This window comes from Phyllostomus hastatus, unplaced genomic scaffold, assembly GCF_019186645.2.
Source record: "Phyllostomus hastatus isolate PE091 unplaced genomic scaffold, TTU_PhHast_1.1 phas_contig_40, whole genome shotgun sequence".
Lineage (NCBI taxonomy): Eukaryota > Metazoa > Chordata > Mammalia > Chiroptera > Phyllostomidae > Phyllostomus > Phyllostomus hastatus.
This window is the reverse complement of record NW_025333872.1, coordinates 55,511,366-55,533,101: the sequence shown is the minus strand read 5'-3', so window position 1 is coordinate 55,533,101 and position 21,736 is coordinate 55,511,366. Positions and strand designations below refer to the sequence as shown.

Genomic DNA, 21,736 nt, shown 5'->3' with positions numbered 1-21,736 from the left:
CAACTATCAAGCTCTATGCAGTGGTTGGAACACGTAGCGTTTTGAATATGAAAACCTGCAGCAGGAAGTTATCTGTGGCAAAGTTGCCAAATATGAATAATAGATGTGGAAATGAAGAAGGGATCTGAGGAAAAACATGTGTGACAAACCACGTAATGCATTCATGTCAGGGCCTTGTTAGAAATCCATTCATTCCAGAACTTTTCATTTGTTGTGTTTTGTGGGTTTTTAGGATATAAAGCCCAGCCTTTCAAAACTATTCTTATTCTAGTCTGCACACATTTCATTTACATGTTGACATATATAAAAGGATTGAGACTTTCCACGGCTGATTCTGTAGTAAATTATTACTTATTACTACTTATGCAAAGAGTAAGTTTGGGGTATGGGCCCAAATATTTATGAAAATTTTGAACAATGTAAAGAAAAGATCCTTATACTCAAAAGACCTGGGTTTGGCCCCAGCTCTTTCACCAGGCAGCGGAGTGCCCTTGGTAAGATCCTCTCAAGATTTCTGTATTCCACTCTCCATTGGGCTAGATCTGTGGTTTTCAATTTCAATGACTTTAATAAGAGGTTGGTTAACAGGCAGACTCCTGGTCCCCACTCCAAACCTGCCAAATTTGAATTTCCAGAGGTAGAGACAGGAATCTACTTTATTCTCCAGTTGATTTTGACTTGGATATTCAAGTGATACACTTTGAGAAACACTAGACTACAGACCTCTTCATGTAACTTTTAAGAATACATGAAATTCTGGTTCCAGGATTAGGTCAAGTTGAATTTTCAACATCCTTTCCCCAAAAGCTACCTAAGTAATCCAAATGTCCTCTTGATTTCTTGTCTGCTTTTTTTTTAAGTTTTATTTTAATCATTGTTCAAGTATAGTTTTCTCCCATTTACTCCCGTTCCAGCCCACCCACCCAACCCTCCCCACTTCCCTCTCGTTATCTTGTCTGCTTTTCATGGACATGGAGACATAAGACATGGAAAATAAATGTAGGAATTTCCATTAGTCCTATTTTGATATCAATAATTTAAGCAGGTTACTTAATAGCAATATAGTCATGATGACTTAATTATAATTTTCTTTTGCAATGTGGCTAACTCAAAGACAATGATTCACCAGGTCATATTATTGTCAATAACACATTTTTTAAAAAGATTTATTTATTTATTTTTAGAGAGGAAAGGGAGGACGAAAGAGAGAGAAACATCAATGTGCGATTGCTGGGGGCTGTGGCATGCAACCCAGGTATGTGCCCTGGCTGGGAATCAAACCTGTGACACTTTGGTTCTCAGCCCGCGCTCAGTCCACTGAGCTACACCAGCCAGGGCTAATAACACATTTTTAAAATAATTACAAGTACATAGATTATCAAAGATCTTCTGTTAGCTTTTGTATACAACTAGTACAGAAACCATTTCTAAACACTTAACTTTTAATTCTGGCCTACATATTAAAAGTAAAATCTAAATTATTATAAAAATATGAAGTAAAGTTACATTTCTAACACATATTTTTCCACTGTATAATTAGCAACATGTAGAAAAATTGATTTTTAAATGACAAATTTGCCTAGAAAACAATGTTTTTATAACACTTTGGGTGATGCTGAAGGAATAAAACATTAATTCTCATGCCAAACCTTCTATTTCAAATCCCAGATATTTCAAAACCAGTCAAGGATGCTGCTAAGAGCTGGTTTGATTCTCAACAGAAACTGATAGAAAATTCTGCACCTCCTAACATGCTTTATTTAATAGCACATCAGAGAATTTGATTTTTCTATCAAACAAAGGGTTTCACCCTCTGCATCACAAAGTCCTCCAGGATGCTGCTCCCTCTGGAGCCCAAGTCCTAGGCATGGCCCGAAATTAGGCCCTGCGACTTTGACAACACTGGCTGCACGTGTTCTGTCACCAGGTCTCTTTCTATGCAATGTCCACAGTCTGCCTTCTAGATCTGAGGCTGATAGGCACTCAGGAGCCTGCCCCTCCCTGGCTGCTACTGTCATTGTGTTTAGACATAGACAGGAAATTGCTACAGCCCAGAAGGACTGCTTGTTACTTCCTGGAGCTTCAGGGTCCCTTAGCGGTATTTCCTTCTAAAGTGAGCGCAGATCTCCCTTCACCTGCGCCCCACGGTGCAGTAGTCTGGATGCACTGCTCCGGCAGGGCCTCTGGGACCAGGTCACGGCAGGCACTGGAATGGCCCTCACCCCTCAGGATAGTGTAGTCTGGGACCAGTGGACTTCCAACTACCTAGGGGCTTTCTGCCCAGTAGCAGTCCTTGCTGCCCCAGAGAAACAGTGCCCCATAGGAGCAGCTCTCCCCCAGTGACTGGCAGAACTTGGAGTTCTCAGGCTCCAATCTCTCTCCCTCAGGGATGCCACAGCTCTGACTTCTATACTAACATTTGGAATTTCCCAAGGGGATTAACTTCCATTTACCAACAATGGAAACCAGCATGATAATTCCCCTCCCCCACTGGCTGGCTTCCCTTTCCTGCTCACCTCATCAAGCCTGACGTGTATTTCCTAAATTCAATCTGTATTTGTTTTTTTTTAAAGATTTTATTTATTCATTTTTAGAGAGAGTGGAAATGAGGGAGAAAAAAGAGGGAGAGAAACATCAATGTGTGGTTGCCTCTTGCATACCCCTTGCTGGGGACCTGGACTGCAACCCAGGCATGCATCCTGACTGGGAATTGAACTGGTGACCCTTTGGTTCACAGGCCAGTACTCAATCCACTGAGGCCCATCTGTATTTGAATCCTTGTCATGGGGGCTGCTTCTGCGAGAACCCACCTAATATTCCATATGCTAGAGAACCTCCCTTCAGTAACACTGTCTTTCACCACATATGGTTTTCAACAATTAGAATTGGCTGGCATGTGAATGCTGGGGGTAACATCGTAGTTTGTTAAGATTTTTCAATCTTCTCAACAGCAAGTTGGAATCTCTAGACAAATAGAATATAAAACCTGGAAAAAGATCGATAAAGATCACTTCATCCTCCCACTGGTTCTTTTTCTTATTTAAGGAAACTGAGCTGCATAGAAGTGACACGATTTACCTAAGAAGGTAACACAGACAACCAATGACTGCACCAGCTGCAGAATTTAGTTTGGTCATAAGCTCAAGACTGAAAACACTATGCCTCAAACCTATAAAGAAAACGGTATGCTATTTTATTAAATCAAAAGACACATTATGACCACATAAGAACCAGACAGAAAATTTCCAAGTCTTTGTTTTTTTCTAAATTATCATCATTAGTAAGGCCCTCTAGGCTACAAATAGGAGTGTCTTCAAATACCTCAGTTTAAAGTTTGTGATTCTATGCTGAATTAGTAAAATGATGACCAAACATAAAGACACAGATGTATACATCTTAAGAGAGTCCTCAAAATAGCATTCATGTGATTCACCCTTCATGCTATGTCTAAGTTAAATGAGTAACTCGTGCCCTTTTCTTCTTTTCCCTGTTGTAATTGTCCAAGATGTACAAAGTTTTTACTCAGTGGGGTTTAGAGACTCTGTGCTTGCCAGCCTACCGCGTGACTTTGATGGCTCTCTACTTTTCACCAAGGCACATACATGCCCACTGAAAAGGGTGGACATAGTGATTACTCATCATTAGACACAATTCAGTTTCCGTATGTATTAGACATGGCTGTTTATTGTATTTATGCCTTGACCAACTTTTCTGAAAAAATTATGAACACAAATATGTGATTCAGAGGACTTAGTCAAGACCAAACCTTCTGAAGGAAGACCAGGTTCACTGCTCCTACTATAAACCAGGAATCTAACTAAGCCTCAGGAAAGTCAGGTGGTTTTACTGAATAACACAGCTAATAAGTATAGAGAGATCCAAGTCTTCAGATTTCTGGTTTAGTTCTTTTCCTAAATTGTTATTATTCATCCTCTTTTCTGAGTTCATCCACATTAGTGGCAGAAACATCCAAAGACTGTGATAGAAACAGCTGTGTCGTCTGATCAGTCTCCTCCATGCTAATAAACCATCAGGTGCATGTAAGTGGCGGTCCGTCAGCCCTCTGGCCCACCACCGAGCTTTTACACCTCAGGGAACTTGGAGGCACCCACCCTGGTTCCTGCCCCATGCCCCAGCGCTGGCTTTGGGGCTCCAGAATCTTTTGAGAATTCATTACACAGACCTTTTCAAATCACAAGTTCCCAAGTGAAATTACTCCAAGGATATTTTAAATTGTTCAATACTTGAATTTCCTAAATACATTGTGTTTCATGCTACTCAAATTTCCACCTAAGAAAAAAAACTGAAGGTGCATGTTAGGACCTGAACATGAGGAGCTCTGTCTGGTGGGGTACCGACTTCTGGGGATTTACTCCACTGAAGTGGTACAAGTCGGAACAGTGTCTTTGGTGATCAAACTCCAAACAATGAAATGCCCTAGGGACAAGTGTCTTTCAAAAGAGTGTAAAGTAGGTTAAGAGTCAAACTTCAGGATTCAATAGACAACCATCTGTTACTATCAAAATTCCATTATTTTCTACATGTAGAATTTTCATAGAAATCTTTTGTTAGAAATCTAATATTTGTCATAGTGTGATCTTTAACTAGAATGTAAAGATCAATATCTTACTCAACTAATCAAATAAACAGTTTTCAATTTCTTCTTCTACTTCAATATCAATTTTGCTTCTTGAAGTTTACCATGTTAAATTTATTTTAAAAAAAAGAGAAAAAGAAAAGCAGAAGGAAGGACATTGCAGTAAGCCAGTAAAGCTACAAAATACTTTTTTTTTCTCTGTTCGCTCTGCTGGGATATTTGTGGTGCTCGAGCAAAGAGAGCACTGGCTAAATTTCAGGGTCCTAGGACACAGTCAACTCTCATCAACCAACTTCGTGCCTCAGTAGCTGAATCTGCACAGTGGAGAAGACCAAACCTGACTACCTCTCTGAACCATCTTGAAGGCCATTTGAGCTTCCTATGTTGTGTTTGTAAGAGAAAGGCATCATAGTAGCAGCAGCTGAGAAGGAAATATGGGCATGTCTGTCCAGCTGCAGCAATTCCCACAGGCATTTGGGTGTTGAAAGACTGAGATGCGTGGGGTAGAACACTGAGAAGGTGGGGGCCATGCAGGGTAGCAGCAACAGGATCCACCGAGCCCTCCACTTACACACTGTCACTCTGCAGAAAGACATGGATGGGAGTGTTCCGTACCAGCTTCAGTGCAGAATTCCAGGGATGGGGAGAAATAGAGAAGAGACTAAGATGGAATAAAGATAGGGAAAAGCGAATACTGGCATGTATCCACTTATTTCTGAAAAGACGACAGGACAAGAGAAGAGAATTTACAAGGCTTTCCAGAAAAGAAGTGGTGAGAACCACGGGATGAGTCACAGGGTGAAGGTGCTTCCTCTGCCTAAGGCATCACAGTTTTCACGGTTCTCACGGCACTTTCACACACTGTTTCAAAGGTGTCTCTCAACTGCTTGGTTGGGGGGCCAGGCAGATTGGTATCATCCCCATTTTATTGATGATTAAATTCCTTGAGGAGCCAAGAGTTTGGATGATTTGCCTCAAGTCATCTAATTCAAAACCAAGAAATCTAGGCTTAAAATCCAAGCCCTCTCACTTCTCCATCAGAGGGTTTTTATTTTTGTTTCTTTTTTTTCTGTCATGATGGGTCATTGGTAAATGGTAAGAAGTTTATATACTGGATTTTAAGTGCATTTTCTTTATTTTACATCTGTAGTAGAATAAACTCATAGTAATTCATAATCTGAGTATTAGATCAACAAAGACACTTCCTACAATAGATAAAGTTTATTTAAAAAGAAAAAAGAAAACAAGCATTAGGACATTTTGACAACCCAGGGAGTCCTTGGATAAGTCTCAGTACTCTCTGTTAGTCAGAGATCTTGTGGGCGATGACACAGTAGCCATGGAGTACATTATCTTTTGAGTTAAGAGATCTGAGAAGCACTTATAGCCCCTGGTAAGTTGGTTAACTGCTTTGCCATTTATTCTGAAAATTTATAGACTCTGATATTTAGAACTGAAGCAAAAGCAGATGAGGTTAACTGTTTGCCATATGTTTTGTTTTTCATTTAAAAGCTAGAAAATTAGTACTCATATATGGAGGAATGCTGAAAACATGGTATCCATTTAGCTAGCAAAATCCTGAATATGCTTTCTATAAGGATGAGGTCATGAGCACACAGGTGGATGAAGAAGGAATACATAATGGATTTAGGGACTGTATATGTGAATATGCAAACTGCCAAGAATAAGAAAAAAATATAAGGGGTGAGTCATAAATATCCCTGAATACAAAGAGAAATGATACAATTGAACCAATAATATACAAGTGAAACAAGAGAACTGGAAATATTTAAGGTATCCTCCTTATCTTTTATGTGAAGGTGTCAAACACGGTGCACAGAAGAATTTGTTGCGTCCTTCTCTCTGTTCCAGTAGCAATTTGCTTACATCTCTATGAGAGTACTTTAACTTAATCTCTCTTCATTTTCCACCAACACCAGCTCAGACCCGACCTGATTTAACTCCCCTACTCAGTTCTGCATTACTCAAACATAAAATATAATGAAAGGAGCATCCCACTTAGATTTAGATGAGGTCAGTCAGAATCCCAGCAGGAGATGTGGCACACACAAAAGTGTTTCAGGAACTGACTGCCATTTCCAAGACATGAGCAGATGAGGGGAAATTGATAAGAAATGGTAGAGCAGCCCAGGGCTCCCAACAGCGGGAAGACACAGAGACAAGGGGAGGGAGGGAGTGCTGGAATGAGCAAGACCCAAGCTGTAGGAGAGCTGTTCACTTGTCAGAGACTGTGGCCTTCAGGGCAGTAACAAAACCACTACCACACTTCAGCATGACCTCCCACTCCTGTCCCCTCCTCCAATATTCCCCACTGGGTGAACCTAATTAGAAACTAGAGGGCAGAGAGCTTTGTCCATACAGTCTGTAAATACAGCTCCTAGAGTACAGAGGAGGGTGGGGGGAGTGGATCTGGAAGGGCAAAGAGAGAACATCCAGAGACTGAGGTTCTCTCTTTCTTGTGTGAGACTCTGTGTTCACACAGAGACTGTGAACAGAGATGTTCACAGCAGCATTATTTATAATAATGACAAACTACAAAGAATCTAAATGTCTAGCACAAAGAAAATTATTTTATATATTTTAATGAAGTGAGAAAATGTTTGTGATATAGTGTTAAATGAAACAGGATACAAAATGCTCTAAATTGCTGCCTTTGTAGTTTCATCTTTATTGCTAAGGTATATGAAAATATGCATAGCATGTTAATACTGTTATCCATAAATTGTGAGATTATGTATTATTATAACTAAATGGTAAATCTGCCAAGGCAAATATAGACTACATCAATAAATAAAGTGAGATCTTCAAGCATTAAAAAAAAACCAGTCCCCTGCAGGTTCACTGCCCTGGTCACTTGCATAGAATTGGACAGGACATTTAAAAAGTAACATTAACCAATTAAGCTTCCTCAAAGGTAAAGTGGTACTTTCAAGCCTGGAGTGTCACTTTTGTGAGGAACATAAAAGTAACCTGGACACATTTCTCTTTTCCACAGTGCTCCTTTCCACAGTCCACATCTCTCTTTCTCCCTTTCCCCCAGCAGCTCTTCAAACAAAGTGTATGAAAAGGTCATGACCCTCCTAACCACTAAAAGACTACACCTCTCCCATCCCAATAGATCATTTAAAATAAAAACAACTCTTAACACTAAAACAAAATCTTAATATAATGAAATAACATAAAATTCTAGATGTATTCTGGATTTTTTTCTCTCCCTCATTCCTGTGTTGCTGACATTGTAAACACATGCTTAATTTACCAAGTAAGTGCTCAAGCACTGAGTACATAGGTACATAAAGTACCTGGTGCTGGAGTGTATGTTTGTGTATACATACATGCACACATACATACATACACACATACATGCAAGACATATCTTTAGGTTCCGATACAAATATAACCATCAGTGCAGAGACTTGGCATGCACATAACTGGACTGTGTGTATCTGCACATACACGAATGTCATCGAGTGTTCTCTGGGATTCGTTCATCAGTAACAGTGTTGAAAGCTCTCAAGACTTATCAATCCTCAAAAAACAAAATAAAATAACAACAAAAACTAAATACAAATAAATGAATTATCAACCCTCCATCCTCTGTATCTCTCAGCCTCTGTCTTGGACATGTTTGAATATTTTATCTTCTTCCTGATTATAACAGTAAATATGGAAACTTTTCAATATTTTAATGGTGGATATTGGGCTTCTCCAGAAGACAGAATAGTGAGATACAGTTTCCCAATAATAGGCTTGAACTGGTTTGCCAGCCCACCGCCCAGGGCCTCACACACAGCAGATGCCTGTAAAGTCCGTTTAATAAATAAATTACACTAGAGCAGTTCCACTCTCACACGTGCTTACCTTCCTGGGTGTGACAGACACAGTTACTGAAGACCACGGGTCACGATTGCTTTTGAGAAAGGTAACCTGTGTGCAGTGACTGGAGTCCCAGATGAAAGAAGCAAACCTGATCCTTCCATTACCATTATCATTCAATAATTGTTTTTAAAATTTGAGAAAGTAAAAAACATAAATAAATAAATAAATAAATAAAATGAGAGAAAGTCAATAATACGCAGAGTTGAGCAGAAAGTGTAGTTTAAGATAAAGTAGTAAATTTTCAGTTGTACTCTGAGTGGCACTAATAACTATAACAGTGTACTCTGGCTGTTGTAGCTCAATGGACTCAGTGTGGGCTGAGAACCAAAGGGTTGCTGGTTCGATTCCCAGTCAGGGCACATGCCTGGGTTGCCAGCCAGGTCCCCAGTAGTGGGTGTGCAAGGGACAACCACACACTGATGTTTTTCTCCCTCTTTCTCCCTCCCTTCTGCTCTCCCTAGAAATAAAATTTTAAAAAATTTCTAAAAAAAGAATTTAAAAAAAATTTAATTTCCTAATTTAAAAAAAAATAAAATAATACATTAAATCTAAATACCAGAGCATATACATTTTTAGGCTAGTATAATGGAAAAAGACATTTACTCTCTTCTATGACCTATTGTGAGTTAGTCCTGTGCATATAATACTCATAGAAATTTATGAGTATTTTTAAATTTAAATTATTAAATCCTTTAAATACATAAAAGTGAAAATAAAATACCATTTTGAGAGAAATGGGCACTAAAAATAAATTTATTAGATCCTATAAAGAAAGAGATTATTTAAAGTGTTTTCATAATTCTTTTATATCCAAGTCTCTAGACCCACACCTTTCAAGCCAACAGTATCTCTTATAAACTTGAAATGCTGGTCACTAGCATTTTCTTTCCTCTTTTAGGGCTGTGATGAATCTTCATGCAGAGTGAAAAACCCTCACATTTTTCACCTTAGGTTCCTTTGCATACTCTGTGAATCATCCCAGCAGCAGGTAGTAAGGCTTTATGACTTTGAAAGTAGACTGAAAATCAGGTGTAACAAGTTCAGTTACCACTTTACAGACTGAGTCACTGATTCTCAGCAGAATGATCTCAAGACAATGATTCCCCGGAAAGCAAGGTGCCCCGTGGACTTCCCAATGCACATGAGTTCTTTGTTCCTGCATATTCTCTTTCTCTGCAGCGGACCGAGGTAGGGTGCAGATAATGCTTCCCTCTTGGTTTTGAGAGGGTAATTGCTCTGAGAATAAATGGATGACTACATTTCTATTGGAGGTGTCTAATCTTTAGCTAGTTACCTCCTCAAACATACATACTCTACCAATGGCTCATTCAATGACCTTCAGTTTTCTCATAGTGCAGTGAAAATATTATGAACCTTGGGGTCAGAAAGACCTGGGTTCAAATACTGTTTTGTCATCTAGTCTTTAAATCAGCTTGGACAAGCTACTTTCAGGTTCTGTTTTCTCAAATGTAAAAACGGAGAGGGCAGAGCTCTATGCCAACTGGCTCTAGCAGAGCTATTGTGAATAAATGAGAAATAGCGAATATGAAAGCAACTGTCACATACTAGGTACTGCATAATTGCTTGTACCCTTTATCCTGTTTATTCTTGATAAAACTTTCTTATGTTAACTTATAGGACAGGTGGGGAATTATCTCTCTGAAAAGATCCCTCCTTCTCCATTCCCCTATGCCACACCCATTTTCCTCACAAAATGTGCCCCAACTCAACTAACTGGCTGTCACTTTTGCTGACTGATCAGTTATCAAGTGTCATAAACATAAAAATTGGTGGTCCATGTATAAACTCGATGTATAAACTCTGAGGAGCTTCTCTGTAGCAAGAAAGTACCTGATGATGAAGGAGACAAAGTCTTCCTGCATCTTCAACAGTATCACCCAGACCCAAGACTGTTGTTCCCTTATGAGCATAAAAAATAACTTTTAATGAAAGTGAAATCACAGGGAGGGTACAATTAGATGCCAACAATGCGCTGGCTACCAAGACTTCTAGGTCAAAGTACTTGAAACTTCTTACAGAGTGAGATTAGACAATCACAAAGTGAAAACTGGTAAAACTCAAAACTTGGAATAAATGCCAGGCATTCAGTTGTACCTTGCTTTTCTCTTGAAACAAATCCAAAATCTAGTTTTAGATTAGCTTGTTTAAACATGTTTACTGACTCATTGGAGAATATGAACACTCTTGTTTCTGTCTAAAATATGCTCCAATGGAGGATTCCTGATCAATAACTGAGTCTACCCCAGAAAAAATTGTTTTGGATAGACTAAATACTAAAAAGAATAGTTTTGTAATCCTACCTTAGAGCAACTATATTTTCTTGCTTTGCAAATAATAACAACCACTTAGTTCATAGGAGCTAACCAGTGGAGAAGCAAGCCAACATTTGCCAGGCAATAGAGCCAAGAAGGGCTGGCAAGGCCTGGGGGAGGCTCCATTGCACAGGTTTGAGAAGGGTTTGCACATGGCATTCATGATAAAAGAGACACTGTATTTCAACCTGAATGTCAACAGTTTGCTTCAACTGTCATATCTTATTTAAACAGCAGATGCAAGCACAATCAAGCTGTGCTTTCATAGGATACTTAAGAATCCATCGGTATTATCAAAACACTTTAATCATAGATAAAATATATATTGCATGTCATAGCACCAGCATTACTTGAAGCCCTGTAAAGAGAGTTTTTACACGTGTACGATGTGGATCTATGCTACAATTATAAATGACATTCTGTTATTATAAAATAGGGCATGTATAAGCTTTAAACTTCTGAAAACATGAATTTAGTTTGGGTTTTTTTATTTGTTTGTTTGTTTGTTTGCTTGTTTTTGGTTAGTAGGTGAAGTCCTAATTAAGCAGGAATCATGAGAGCATTCGCTATGTCATAACCAGTCTGCAGTGTATTCACCTGCTGAATAACTAGCAACTCAATAGAGGGATCAGACAGTTTCATAGACGTTGGTTTATGAAACTAGAGGGAGATTTCCAGAGGAATAGTCATCAGGAAGTTAGATGAGTCAATTGGGCTCCTGTCAAAGGCTGATATAGGCCGGGAATGGAGAGGCACAGTCTACAATCTAAGAGAACCCAAAAGAACGGCTGACCAGAAACCAGAAAACCTGAGTTTTGGTTGCGCTTCCTCCATCTGCTTTGCCTTCCTTGAACTTCAATTTCCTTATCTACAAAACGAGGGTGTGGGCTTACTGCAGAGTGTTCTGAGCCTCCAGTGAGATAAAATATCGGCAATGGTTTATAATCCGTGAAGTGTAAGATCAACGTAAGGTGAAACTTGCATTCATTGCCCTGGAATTGTCAGTGATAACTCAGGAAGTAAAACCAAAAGATGCAAGCAGCAGGGGTCCTAGAGACCTAAAGTCAGAGCTGTTCCTAGCCCAGGCAGAAACTGTGAATGTTCAGGACCACCTGTATGGCCACTTATTTTTGACTTTGCATTCTGCTGTATATGCCAAGACTGTGGGTAAGGAAGGAGGGGGTGCAAAATAGGACCACCTCTTGTTATGCTGTTTCCTGAAAAAGCTTGAGCAGAAGCCCCAAACTTGGGATATAGACACAATACTTTTGTATATAGCATACACTTTAGAATTTCTGCTTTAAAATTGTTTTTTTTTTTCTGGAGTTCTGACCAAGATGGAGGCATAGGCAGAAACGCTTTGGACCAAAAATTATCTTGATTTTCTCTATATATCATAATTTCTGCTTGTCAAATCTAGACCCTAAATATACTTGATGTGGGAATATAAAAAAAGCAGATTAACCACAGTGATGCCAATTTGCAGTGATTAACTGCAGGACTCAAGACCACAGGGTGGGGTGGGGGTGCAAATCCAGCCCCAGCCCCTATGAGCCTTATGGTCAATTACCATACCTCTCTGTGTCTCATTTTCCTCAATTTAAGATAACAATAGTACTTATTTCTTTGGTATGTAACGAATTAACTATAGTGAGTTAATATTTGTAAAGCACTTAGAACAGTGTATGCTAAATAAAACAGCATCTTTCAATCAAATCTTGGAGGAAAACAATGTTTTCACGGACATGGTCTGACGTTCTTATTGTACACTAAATGCGTCCTCTATTTGCTTATCTGTTCATAGCACATATTATTTTGCCTCTTGACACCAATTATAAGATAAGAAACTATCCAGGTAGAAACCCGCCCACTCCAAACATAAGAGCTTATACTACTGCTTATTAACTACTTTGAAAAAATAAAGAGGTAAATTGTGCATGGTGTCTTTCTGTAACTGTTGAACAAATCTCTTATTTGAGCTGCTGAAATTACCTTCAGGATATCATAACCCTAATTTCTAATAAATGAGACTCAGCTAGTGTCACTGGCTTGAAATGGCACATAGCAGAAATAAATACAGCCAGCAGCCAACTCTTTCCACCGCAGAATATTATGGCAAGCCTAACAACAACTTACTTTTACTCATTTAATTGCCATCTATGGGAAGGTTAAAAACAAAAGGCACTTGTTAATTGTTTCATTTTTCTGCGTTAGCTACAGATTCAGCTTGTATTCACTTTGTCTAGAATTGGTGATGAGAGAAGCTGGGGACACCGTGAGTGAACTTTGAATTCTCTGTCCCACCTGTATGTATGTCCCTGGGGTCCCTTGGCACGTTGTCAAAATGATCCCTTGTTTTGGAGGGTCCCTGTCCTTGCTTCACTCCCACTGAACAGGCCCATCCGGGAAGACGCACGGCGCTGTAAACGCAGCACTAAGCAAGTGCTCATTCTCTAGAATGAAGACTTCTCATAAATCTGAATCCACAGAGGTACTTTGATGAGGAATTTGGGTTGGCGCAATGCAGCTGTGTTTTAAGGGAGCTATAAATGAGCTAATGAGACTCATAAACAATTGACTGGCCTTTCTGGCCAAAGTCCCCACAAGTGTCAGATATTCATACATCCCTTATCTTGAAAACTCAGCTCAGGGAAAGAGAGTGAATTCACATTCAGAATTCATTTTTCTAAAGTGAACCTATGGAAAGACACCTGTTGGATGTGCCAGGTGATTTGGTATAAAAATAAAGATATGTTGATTTGAAGATCCCCTTGCTTTGAGAACATAGGCAATGCTGGACTCTCCTGGACACAGACTCCAAACCCATTTTGACAAATAGTGATTAGACACCAAATTAGCCACACACACACACAAAAGAACGATCCTCTCTGGATCTTTAAATCTATCCAAAGAATGTCAAGAATCATTCTTTTTCAATCTATAATTTTAGAGTGTCAGCACCATGTTGACTAATCGTTTCAGCCAAGGTGTTCGAGCCAGTGTGTCACATTCCTGGCCGTCATTCCTCTCAGGTACCAAAATATGACAAAAGAATTAAAGTAAAACAATCTCAGGCTTTAGATTTTAAGAATTGGAGAAAATGATTTATGCATAATCCTGAGTAAATGATTCTTTTTTATTTGTTTTAAATGCCACTGTGAAAATAAAACTTTCCATGATTTTCCTTTTGGTCCAGTGTCGGATATAGTCTAAGATGACCTTAACTTCAAGAGATCTGGAGCTCTGTTGATCTCCATAGTAGAGAATAAAATTGCTCATTAATTATTCAACATGGGTAATACTTCTTTAGGACAGAAAAAATTTCTGCTTCTTCAGGATAATCCTTCTAACCTCAGTGTGTTTGATTAAATCTTCTATGTCTGAATTTAATGCATCATATGCTACTTTATTCATCTTCATCCATGTCCCCTACCCTCCAAAATACTGCAAGTTTCCTAGGGATTACCTCTGATTCCATTGTTCTATTTCCCAGTATATGATGCAGAGTAAGTGCTCAGTAAGTGTTTGTTGAACAATAAAAAACTTCTCTTGTAAATTTGATTGATAATCATTTCAATAAGACACTAAGAGAAATTTGGGCCATGGAATGATCTATCATTAATCCTAGAAAAGCTTTTGTATAGGTTAGACTGCGTTGCTTTTCATGAACAGGATCTCTACATCTTCCAAATAATAAGTATAACATGAAATGGAGGTTAAGCAGTTATTGGATAAAGTGTTTCAAAGCAGGCAGAAATGCACACTTCAAATAATCTTCTCACCAGACACATTTTGTTATTAAATAATCACTTTTTTCTACATGGATATTCCTGAAATGCAACTGACCCCTTAGTTAAACTCAAATTTTAAGACAGATTTTTTTTTTTGAGAGAGAGAGAGGGGAAGCAGGGAGGTGAGGGGGTGGGCAGAGAGAGAGAGAGAAATAAATATTGATTAGTTTTCCTACTTATTTATGCATTTATTGGTTTATTCTTCTGTGTGCCCTGACCTGGATTGAACCTTCAACCTTGGTGTATCATCAGGACAACACTAACCAACTGAGCTACCCAGCCAGGGGTCATATATGTGTTTTTATTGTTCATAGTAACTGGATATTTTGAATAAATATTAGGAGTTAGAAAATGAGTTTCAGTAGCTAATATCTGTGCTGTATTGCTTTAATCATCGACAAATAGTAAAGCGGTGATCACTGTCTCACCTTTACAAATAAGATTTATAACTGAAAGACAAACAAGGAAAAAGTGAACCCAAGCTCAGAAGTTCCACTAAAGGTTTCCACAAGCATTTACATTATTTGCATATGGGCTACAAGGACAGTGACTAAGAGCACAGAAACAGAGGGTGGATAAGTGATATGATGACAGAGATAAGTGGCAAAGAATCATCCCACTCTAAAGACTTCCAAATCACTTCAGGAGAAACTTATCTAACTTACAGTATAAAGTTTTTCTGTGGCTTCCCAAGTCAGCTACATGAAGATTTTTAAGTCCCTGAATGCATAAGGGGACACCCTGTGTAGACGAACATGCACGCTCAGATACTCAAAGTACTTCAAGGCTGGACAGACCTGATTACAACTTCTTCTGGGCTTCTGAACTTGTTTGACTCCACTTACAGAGTAAAAACATATCTATTCATGCTACTACCATTACTGTGACAACGACAGTTACAGCCATCATTGCCTCTATCACTCCTGTTTCCACCTGCTTTGGGCTGGGCCCCACGCCAAGTGTTTTACACATATATAACATCAAACCCTCACAGCGCTCCAAAAGGAAAAAGCAATTTCCATTTTACAGGTTTAACAAAGCTTATCCACATGGCAGAGGCAGATCTGAAACTGAGTTTGTCCAACACCACAGTCTGTGTGTTTTTCACTGCAGCATGCTCTCAGAGGTACTGTTTACTGGACATCTGTTATCTTCCAGGCACTGGGCTAGTCATTTTAGACACACACTTATAACCCTCAAAAACAGTGCGAGGAGGATCATGCAACTGCAGTTAGAACTGTAAAGAAACTTCCCAGGAACTGACAGCTAGTAAGTGGCAGAGCTAAAATTTAAATTCCTCATGTATCAGTGGGGAAACAAAATAAACCTGAAATTTCTAACTCTTGCCTTTGGCATAAGCCAAATAAGAGAACTAACCCAGTATTAACCTGTTTAGATGTAACATTAGATAAAACTAATATAGACTAACCACTATGTCCTTTATGCTAGAAATAATTAAACCTGTTTAGAATATAAACGATTGCTCTTTTTCTGAAGAATAAAACAATAGTTTATCCTCACAACACTAATGCAGCACTTTTCAACCTTTTCCATCTCATGACACACACAAACTAATTACTGAAATTCTACGGCACACCAAAAAATACATTGTGTTTTTTGCTGATCTGATCAAAAAGTACGTATAATCTAAATTCACTCACACCATATGGCTATTGTTATGTTGGCTGATGTTGTTTTTTATTTGGCAATCTAAAGGAAAAGAGGCCAGTGCCCCTGAATAAAGTTAGGTATTGCATGCTTTAAAAAATCTTGTGGCACACCAGTTGAAAGTTGCTGCTGTAGTGATGTAAACAATAAGTTGTTTCCCTTTGTACAAGGGAAAGGTCCAGTTCAAATACAGAAAAACTGAGGGACTGCCTGGCGTGGAGGTAGGTCTCTAGCTGCCCAGTGAGGAGCCTCTGCCCTCTGGCGCTAGCTGCGTTTTTTTCTGTCCAAATGAAACCAGGTCTGCTGATTTTCAGAGGGTTATCAGGCCCACGGACTACCTGAGTTTGGCTTTTCTGAAGAAAGCATTAATGCTTACTTCTAAGTTTGGGGTTCAATTCCAATCCAGAGTGATCATTTTTAGTTTATTGCATTGACCTTTGGTTAAGTGCCCATTTCTAATCAAAACAACACTGAGAGCCTTAACTAGAGAAAGTAAAAAGAAAGCACCATTTCCATCATATAGCAGAAAATAAACACAAAATTACTACTCAAAAGGAGGTTTGGCTAGATACTAACAAGAAAAAAGAGAAATAATTCCCAATTATTGAATGTTTACAATATGCTGGACACAGTTTTGAGCACTAGACATGCATTAACCTGTTTATTTCTCTTTAAAATATATTTTGATTATGTTTTTACAATTGTCCCAATTTTTCCCCATTTGCCCCCCTCTGCCCGGTATGTCCAATTCCTCCAGCAATCCCCCCACTTAGTTCATATACATGGGTCATGTCTGTAACTTCTTTGGCTTCTCCATTTCCTATACTTTTCTTAACATCCCCCTGTCTATTTTATACCTACCAATTATACTTTTTAATCCCTGAACCTATTCCCCCACTCTCCCCCTTCTCCCTCCCAGCTGATAACTCTCCAAATGATCTCCATTTCTATAAGTCTGTTCCTGTTCTGGTTGTTTTAGATTAAGCTGTTGATAGTTGTTGTGAATTTGTTGCCATTTTAATATTCATAGTTTTGGTCTTCTTCTTTTTCTTAGATAAGTTCCTTTAACATTTCACATAAAAATGGCTTGGTGATGATGAACTCCTTTAGTTTTACTGTGCCTGGGAAGCTCTTTATCTGTCCTTTGATTCTAAATGATAGCTTTGCTGGATAGAGTAATCTTGGATGTAGGTCCTTGCTTTTTATCACTTTGAATACTTCTTGCCAGTCCCTTCTTGCCTGCAAAGTTTCTTTTGAGAAATCAGATGATAGTTTTATGGGAACTCCTTTGTAGGTAACTATTTACTTTTCTCTTGCTGCTTTTAAGATTCTCTCTTTATCTTTAATGTTTGGCATTTTAATTATGATGTGTCTTGCTGTGGTTGTCTTTGGGTCCAACTTGTTTGGGATTCTTGGTGCTTCCTGGACTTGTATATCTATTTCCTTCACCAAATTAGGGAAGTTTTCTTTAATATTTTTTTCAAATAAGTTTTCAATTTCTTGCTCCTCCTCTTCTCCTTCTGGCACCCCTATGATTGGGATGCTGGCATGTTTGGAGATATCCCAGGGTTTTCTTATACTATCCTCATTTTTTTTTTGAACTCTTGTTTCTTTTTTCTGTACTGGTTGAATGTTTATTTCCTCCTTATGCTCCAAATCATTGATTTGAATCCAGGCTTCCTTCCCTTCATTGTTGGTTCCCTGTAGATTTTTCTTTATTTCACTTAGTGTAAACTTCATTTATTCATTTATGTTGCTGCCATACTCAGTGAGTTCTCTGAGCATCCTTATCAGTGTTTTGAACTCTGCATCTGATAAGTTGGTTATCTCCATTTCATTTACTTCTTTTTCTGGGGTTTACTTCAGTTCTTTCATTTGGGCCATATTTCTTTATCTCCTCAATTTGGCAGCTTCCCTGTATTTGTTTCTTTGTTTTAGGTTGAACTGCTTTGACTCCCTGTAAAAGCCACACATCTGCATGAACATGGCTTCTTTAAATCCTTGGTTGTCGGGCCACCACACAGTTTGATTTTCTGACAGTTCTGGGTGTTATTTGTTTTGAGATTTAGTTGTAATTTGTTTTGGTGGTTGTGCGAGAAGGAGAAGTGTGTCTACCTATGCTCCATCTTGACTGGAAATAACCTGTTTATTTTTGTAACAACCTCTTATTATGCCCCTTTTGTAGATAAGAACACTAAGGTACAGCAAGGTAAATAACTTGCTCAGGATGACACAGCTATGTGATACAGTAAGTAGAAGAACAGGGACTTAACCCCAGATAGAGAACCCACGCTTGAATAAATTGCTTACAAAATGGAGCATAATTCAAAACTCAATAAATGATAGTGCCATCAATGGCTGCTAAGGAAAGTCTGGCCAGAGCTCACCATGCCCTCTCCACACACACCACTGGGCCCTCTGGTGGAATGAGACCAATGGACTAGACAAGAAATGGGGCTGACTCAAGAGGCCAATGGCTCTATTTCTATGAAAAACAACATTAACACATTTACCAAAACCAAGCTGAAGAAACCTTGAAGGGTATATTCTAGGAAGAGAGGGAGCCATGTTCAAATTATTTTATGTAGAGAAAGCAAGCAATCATCATTGATTTTTAGAACATCTACATTAAAAATCACAAATATTTGCAGAGTACAGAAATCTGTCATCAATAAACTTTGAATCATCATTGGAGTTTTAAGCTCTTCTAGGAAGAAAAGCATTTTCCCCCATCTGATTCTATTTTTTTCATTTCTTCCATTAGATCTTTGCATTTATAGCACTGATGATGGTGGTGGTTTTACATTTACTGAGTTTCTACTTTGTGCCCAGAACTGTGGTAAAGGTTTTACATTTAATGACATAAACACTCATTTGATGTTCACTACAGCCCTATAGAGTCAGTATTACTATTTTCTCCATTTTTCAGATGAAGAAACTCAGAAAGATGAAGATATGTGCCCAAGGTCATACAGCCGTTTTGTTTTTGTTAGCTCTAAAACCCTATAATATTAATTGTCTATGTTCAGAAAACATGTGTGGCCACCTGCCTGTCCCATCCTTATGTAGACATGAAGGCCCCAGTATGCTCTGCACCTTCTAGCCAAGTTGCACCACCTCCAAGTCCTGGACAGAAATGAATGGAGCCACACTGGTCAATGACTGGCCAGAAGCCTCCCTCAGTGCACTCTAACCACTCTCCTTGGACTTGAAACAGGTACACTCTCTCAGAAGTAAATAAAATATTTATAAAGATGATCTAACTAGAAAAACATCCCCAAAGCAGACCAGTATGTTTAGTTTTCAGAACATTTGTTAGTGTAAAGTTCATCATAGTTCTGAAGGAATGAATAGAGTGCTTCAAGACAGAACTAAAATACAAGGAGCTCAAGGAGAGGAGCAACAGCTCCTAATTAAAGTTTTATTCTAAACTGCACTTGTATTTGAATAAATTGTCCATAGCTGTGAACGGTTACATTTTGATAGCCAGGAAATGATGAGGCTAGGTCAGATAAGAACAACCACTATGGACATGTTTAAAACATTTACTGAAGTAGTAGGAAAAGTACTTTTACATTGAGGACATCATAATTAATATACTTTGTCAGAAATTTCAGTTCATAATTAAGCACAGTAAGTCTTCAAATAAATAAAAATATGATAAAATATTAGAAAAAATAAAATGCCTTCTCTCATAACACTCCTCTGCCTACACCCTCACGCATAGACCTTCCTGAACTACTTGTGCTTCTCAGGAAGTACCATGCTATTCCGAGGCTTGGTGATGTTCATAGTGCAATCTCTGCCTGGAACTTTTTGCTTTTCCCCTTTTCCCACCTGACTAAGCCACTTCATCCATCCTCCTCCAGGAAGCCTCCCTGGATCCCCTCCTCTGAGCTAACATCTATCAAAGCATTTATCCCACTCTTTGCTTTTTGGTCTCCAGAAGAAACCAAGAATTCTTTGATGACAGAGAACACTCTTACTGTTCGTTTATATCCCAGCACTTAGTTAAGGCGCTCAATAAAATTTATACTAAATGAATAAAAATATATTGCAAAATTAAGACATTTTTAGAAATAAAAGGAAAAATGTCTAAAGTGCACATCTTGCACAATTTTATTCTAGTCCTCATTGTTCATAACGGTGTGTCTTAAAAATACACAGAAGGATTTACTTAACTGTCCCTCATTAAAAACATTTTATACGTCCAAACCACACATAGATATACTGTCATTTCAAACTGATTTTTGTTCAATAACGTATCAATTTAGATAGTATAACTGAATAATTACAGACAGAATAAAGCCACCACAAGATAATAATAAATATTAAAAAACACAATGACAATTACATTTTGAATAACTAGATGCCTGGTTCTGCCCCTGATTCCAATAGGAACAAACCTTGGTCTCAGGTTCTCTGCCCATAAAACGGGGATAACCATTCCTGCCACTTTCCCATTCAGTAGATACTTCTTAAGAATGAAGATGGTGGGCCTTCACAATGAAGGCACCATTATCGAAAGTATTATATAACCCCAGGGTAGAGTTCCTACCATCATTCATTATGCTAATACCCCTTCACTATCCTCCTGCTCTTGTTAGCAGGTTGATAGTGTAGCCTCTTGCATAACTTCGTTGACAGTCAAAATAAAGAACACATCCGGTGGGCACAAGTTTCCTCGCTGGTGTTTGGTCTGAGCCAGAAACCGCGAGGGACCCACCCGCAGAGGCCAGACTGCGCCCCTCTGCACCCCGTTACACTCGTGCCAGGTGAAATGGATCCCGGGCTTTTGCCCTCCTCCAAGTGGGGTCGAGTGAGGTTGACGGTGGAAAGGACTCAAGGATCAGCGTTGCGAGAGTAGAGGAGAGGAGGAGGAGGTGAGGCTGGAGGTCGTGGGCGAGCAACTTACCTGGCCTCTCCGAGGGGCCCTGGGGGCGGGTGCGGAATGAACACCCCGCAATCAGACGGCTGAGGCTGCTGCTTCTTCTTGGAGCGCCAGATATGGAAAGGGGTGTGCTTCTTGGAGGTCCTGGACCGGCTGGACTCCCCGGGGTCGTCCCGAGGTGGCAGCGAGAGTGGCATCTTCTCCTCTGCCTCCTCCACCCGCTGGTCCGACGCTGCTCTGTCGGCCGCCCGGCCCTTGTGGAAGAACATACCTGGCCTCCAACTCGCCTGTCTCTCCCAGCGCGCCGTCGGTCCCCGCCCCCTCGGCAGGGAGTTACAGGAGGCAGACAGAGTGGAGCAGGAGCAGCACCACAGCGTGTGCCCTCCGAGAGGAGGTGGTGGCCTGGCCGCTGCACAGCGCCCCAGCGTGGCGAGGGAGGCACAGGGCGCCAGCCCAGGTGAGGCGCTCACGGCAGGAGCCCCAGGTAAAGCACACACAGTTCTCCGCCTCCCCGCGTGCGGCAAATGTGGGGCAACGTCACCTACTGGAACCCTTG

General features: G+C 39.5%; 1 protein-coding gene across 1 annotated transcript in view; it reads right to left on the bottom strand.

Annotated features, from left to right (window-relative positions):
- The window catches only part of CRYBG1 (crystallin beta-gamma domain containing 1), a 187,263-nt gene extending 165,754 nt beyond the window's left edge, over window positions 1-21,509 (bottom strand). Inside the window, exon 1 of the mRNA XM_045843749.1 lies at window positions 21,205-21,509. Within this exon, the coding sequence (XP_045699705.1) occupies window positions 21,205-21,449 (245 nt within the window). The 5' untranslated portion in view covers window positions 21,450-21,509. The remainder of the gene's footprint in view (window positions 1-21,204) is intronic.
- Between the last annotated feature and the right edge of the window lie 227 nt (window positions 21,510-21,736).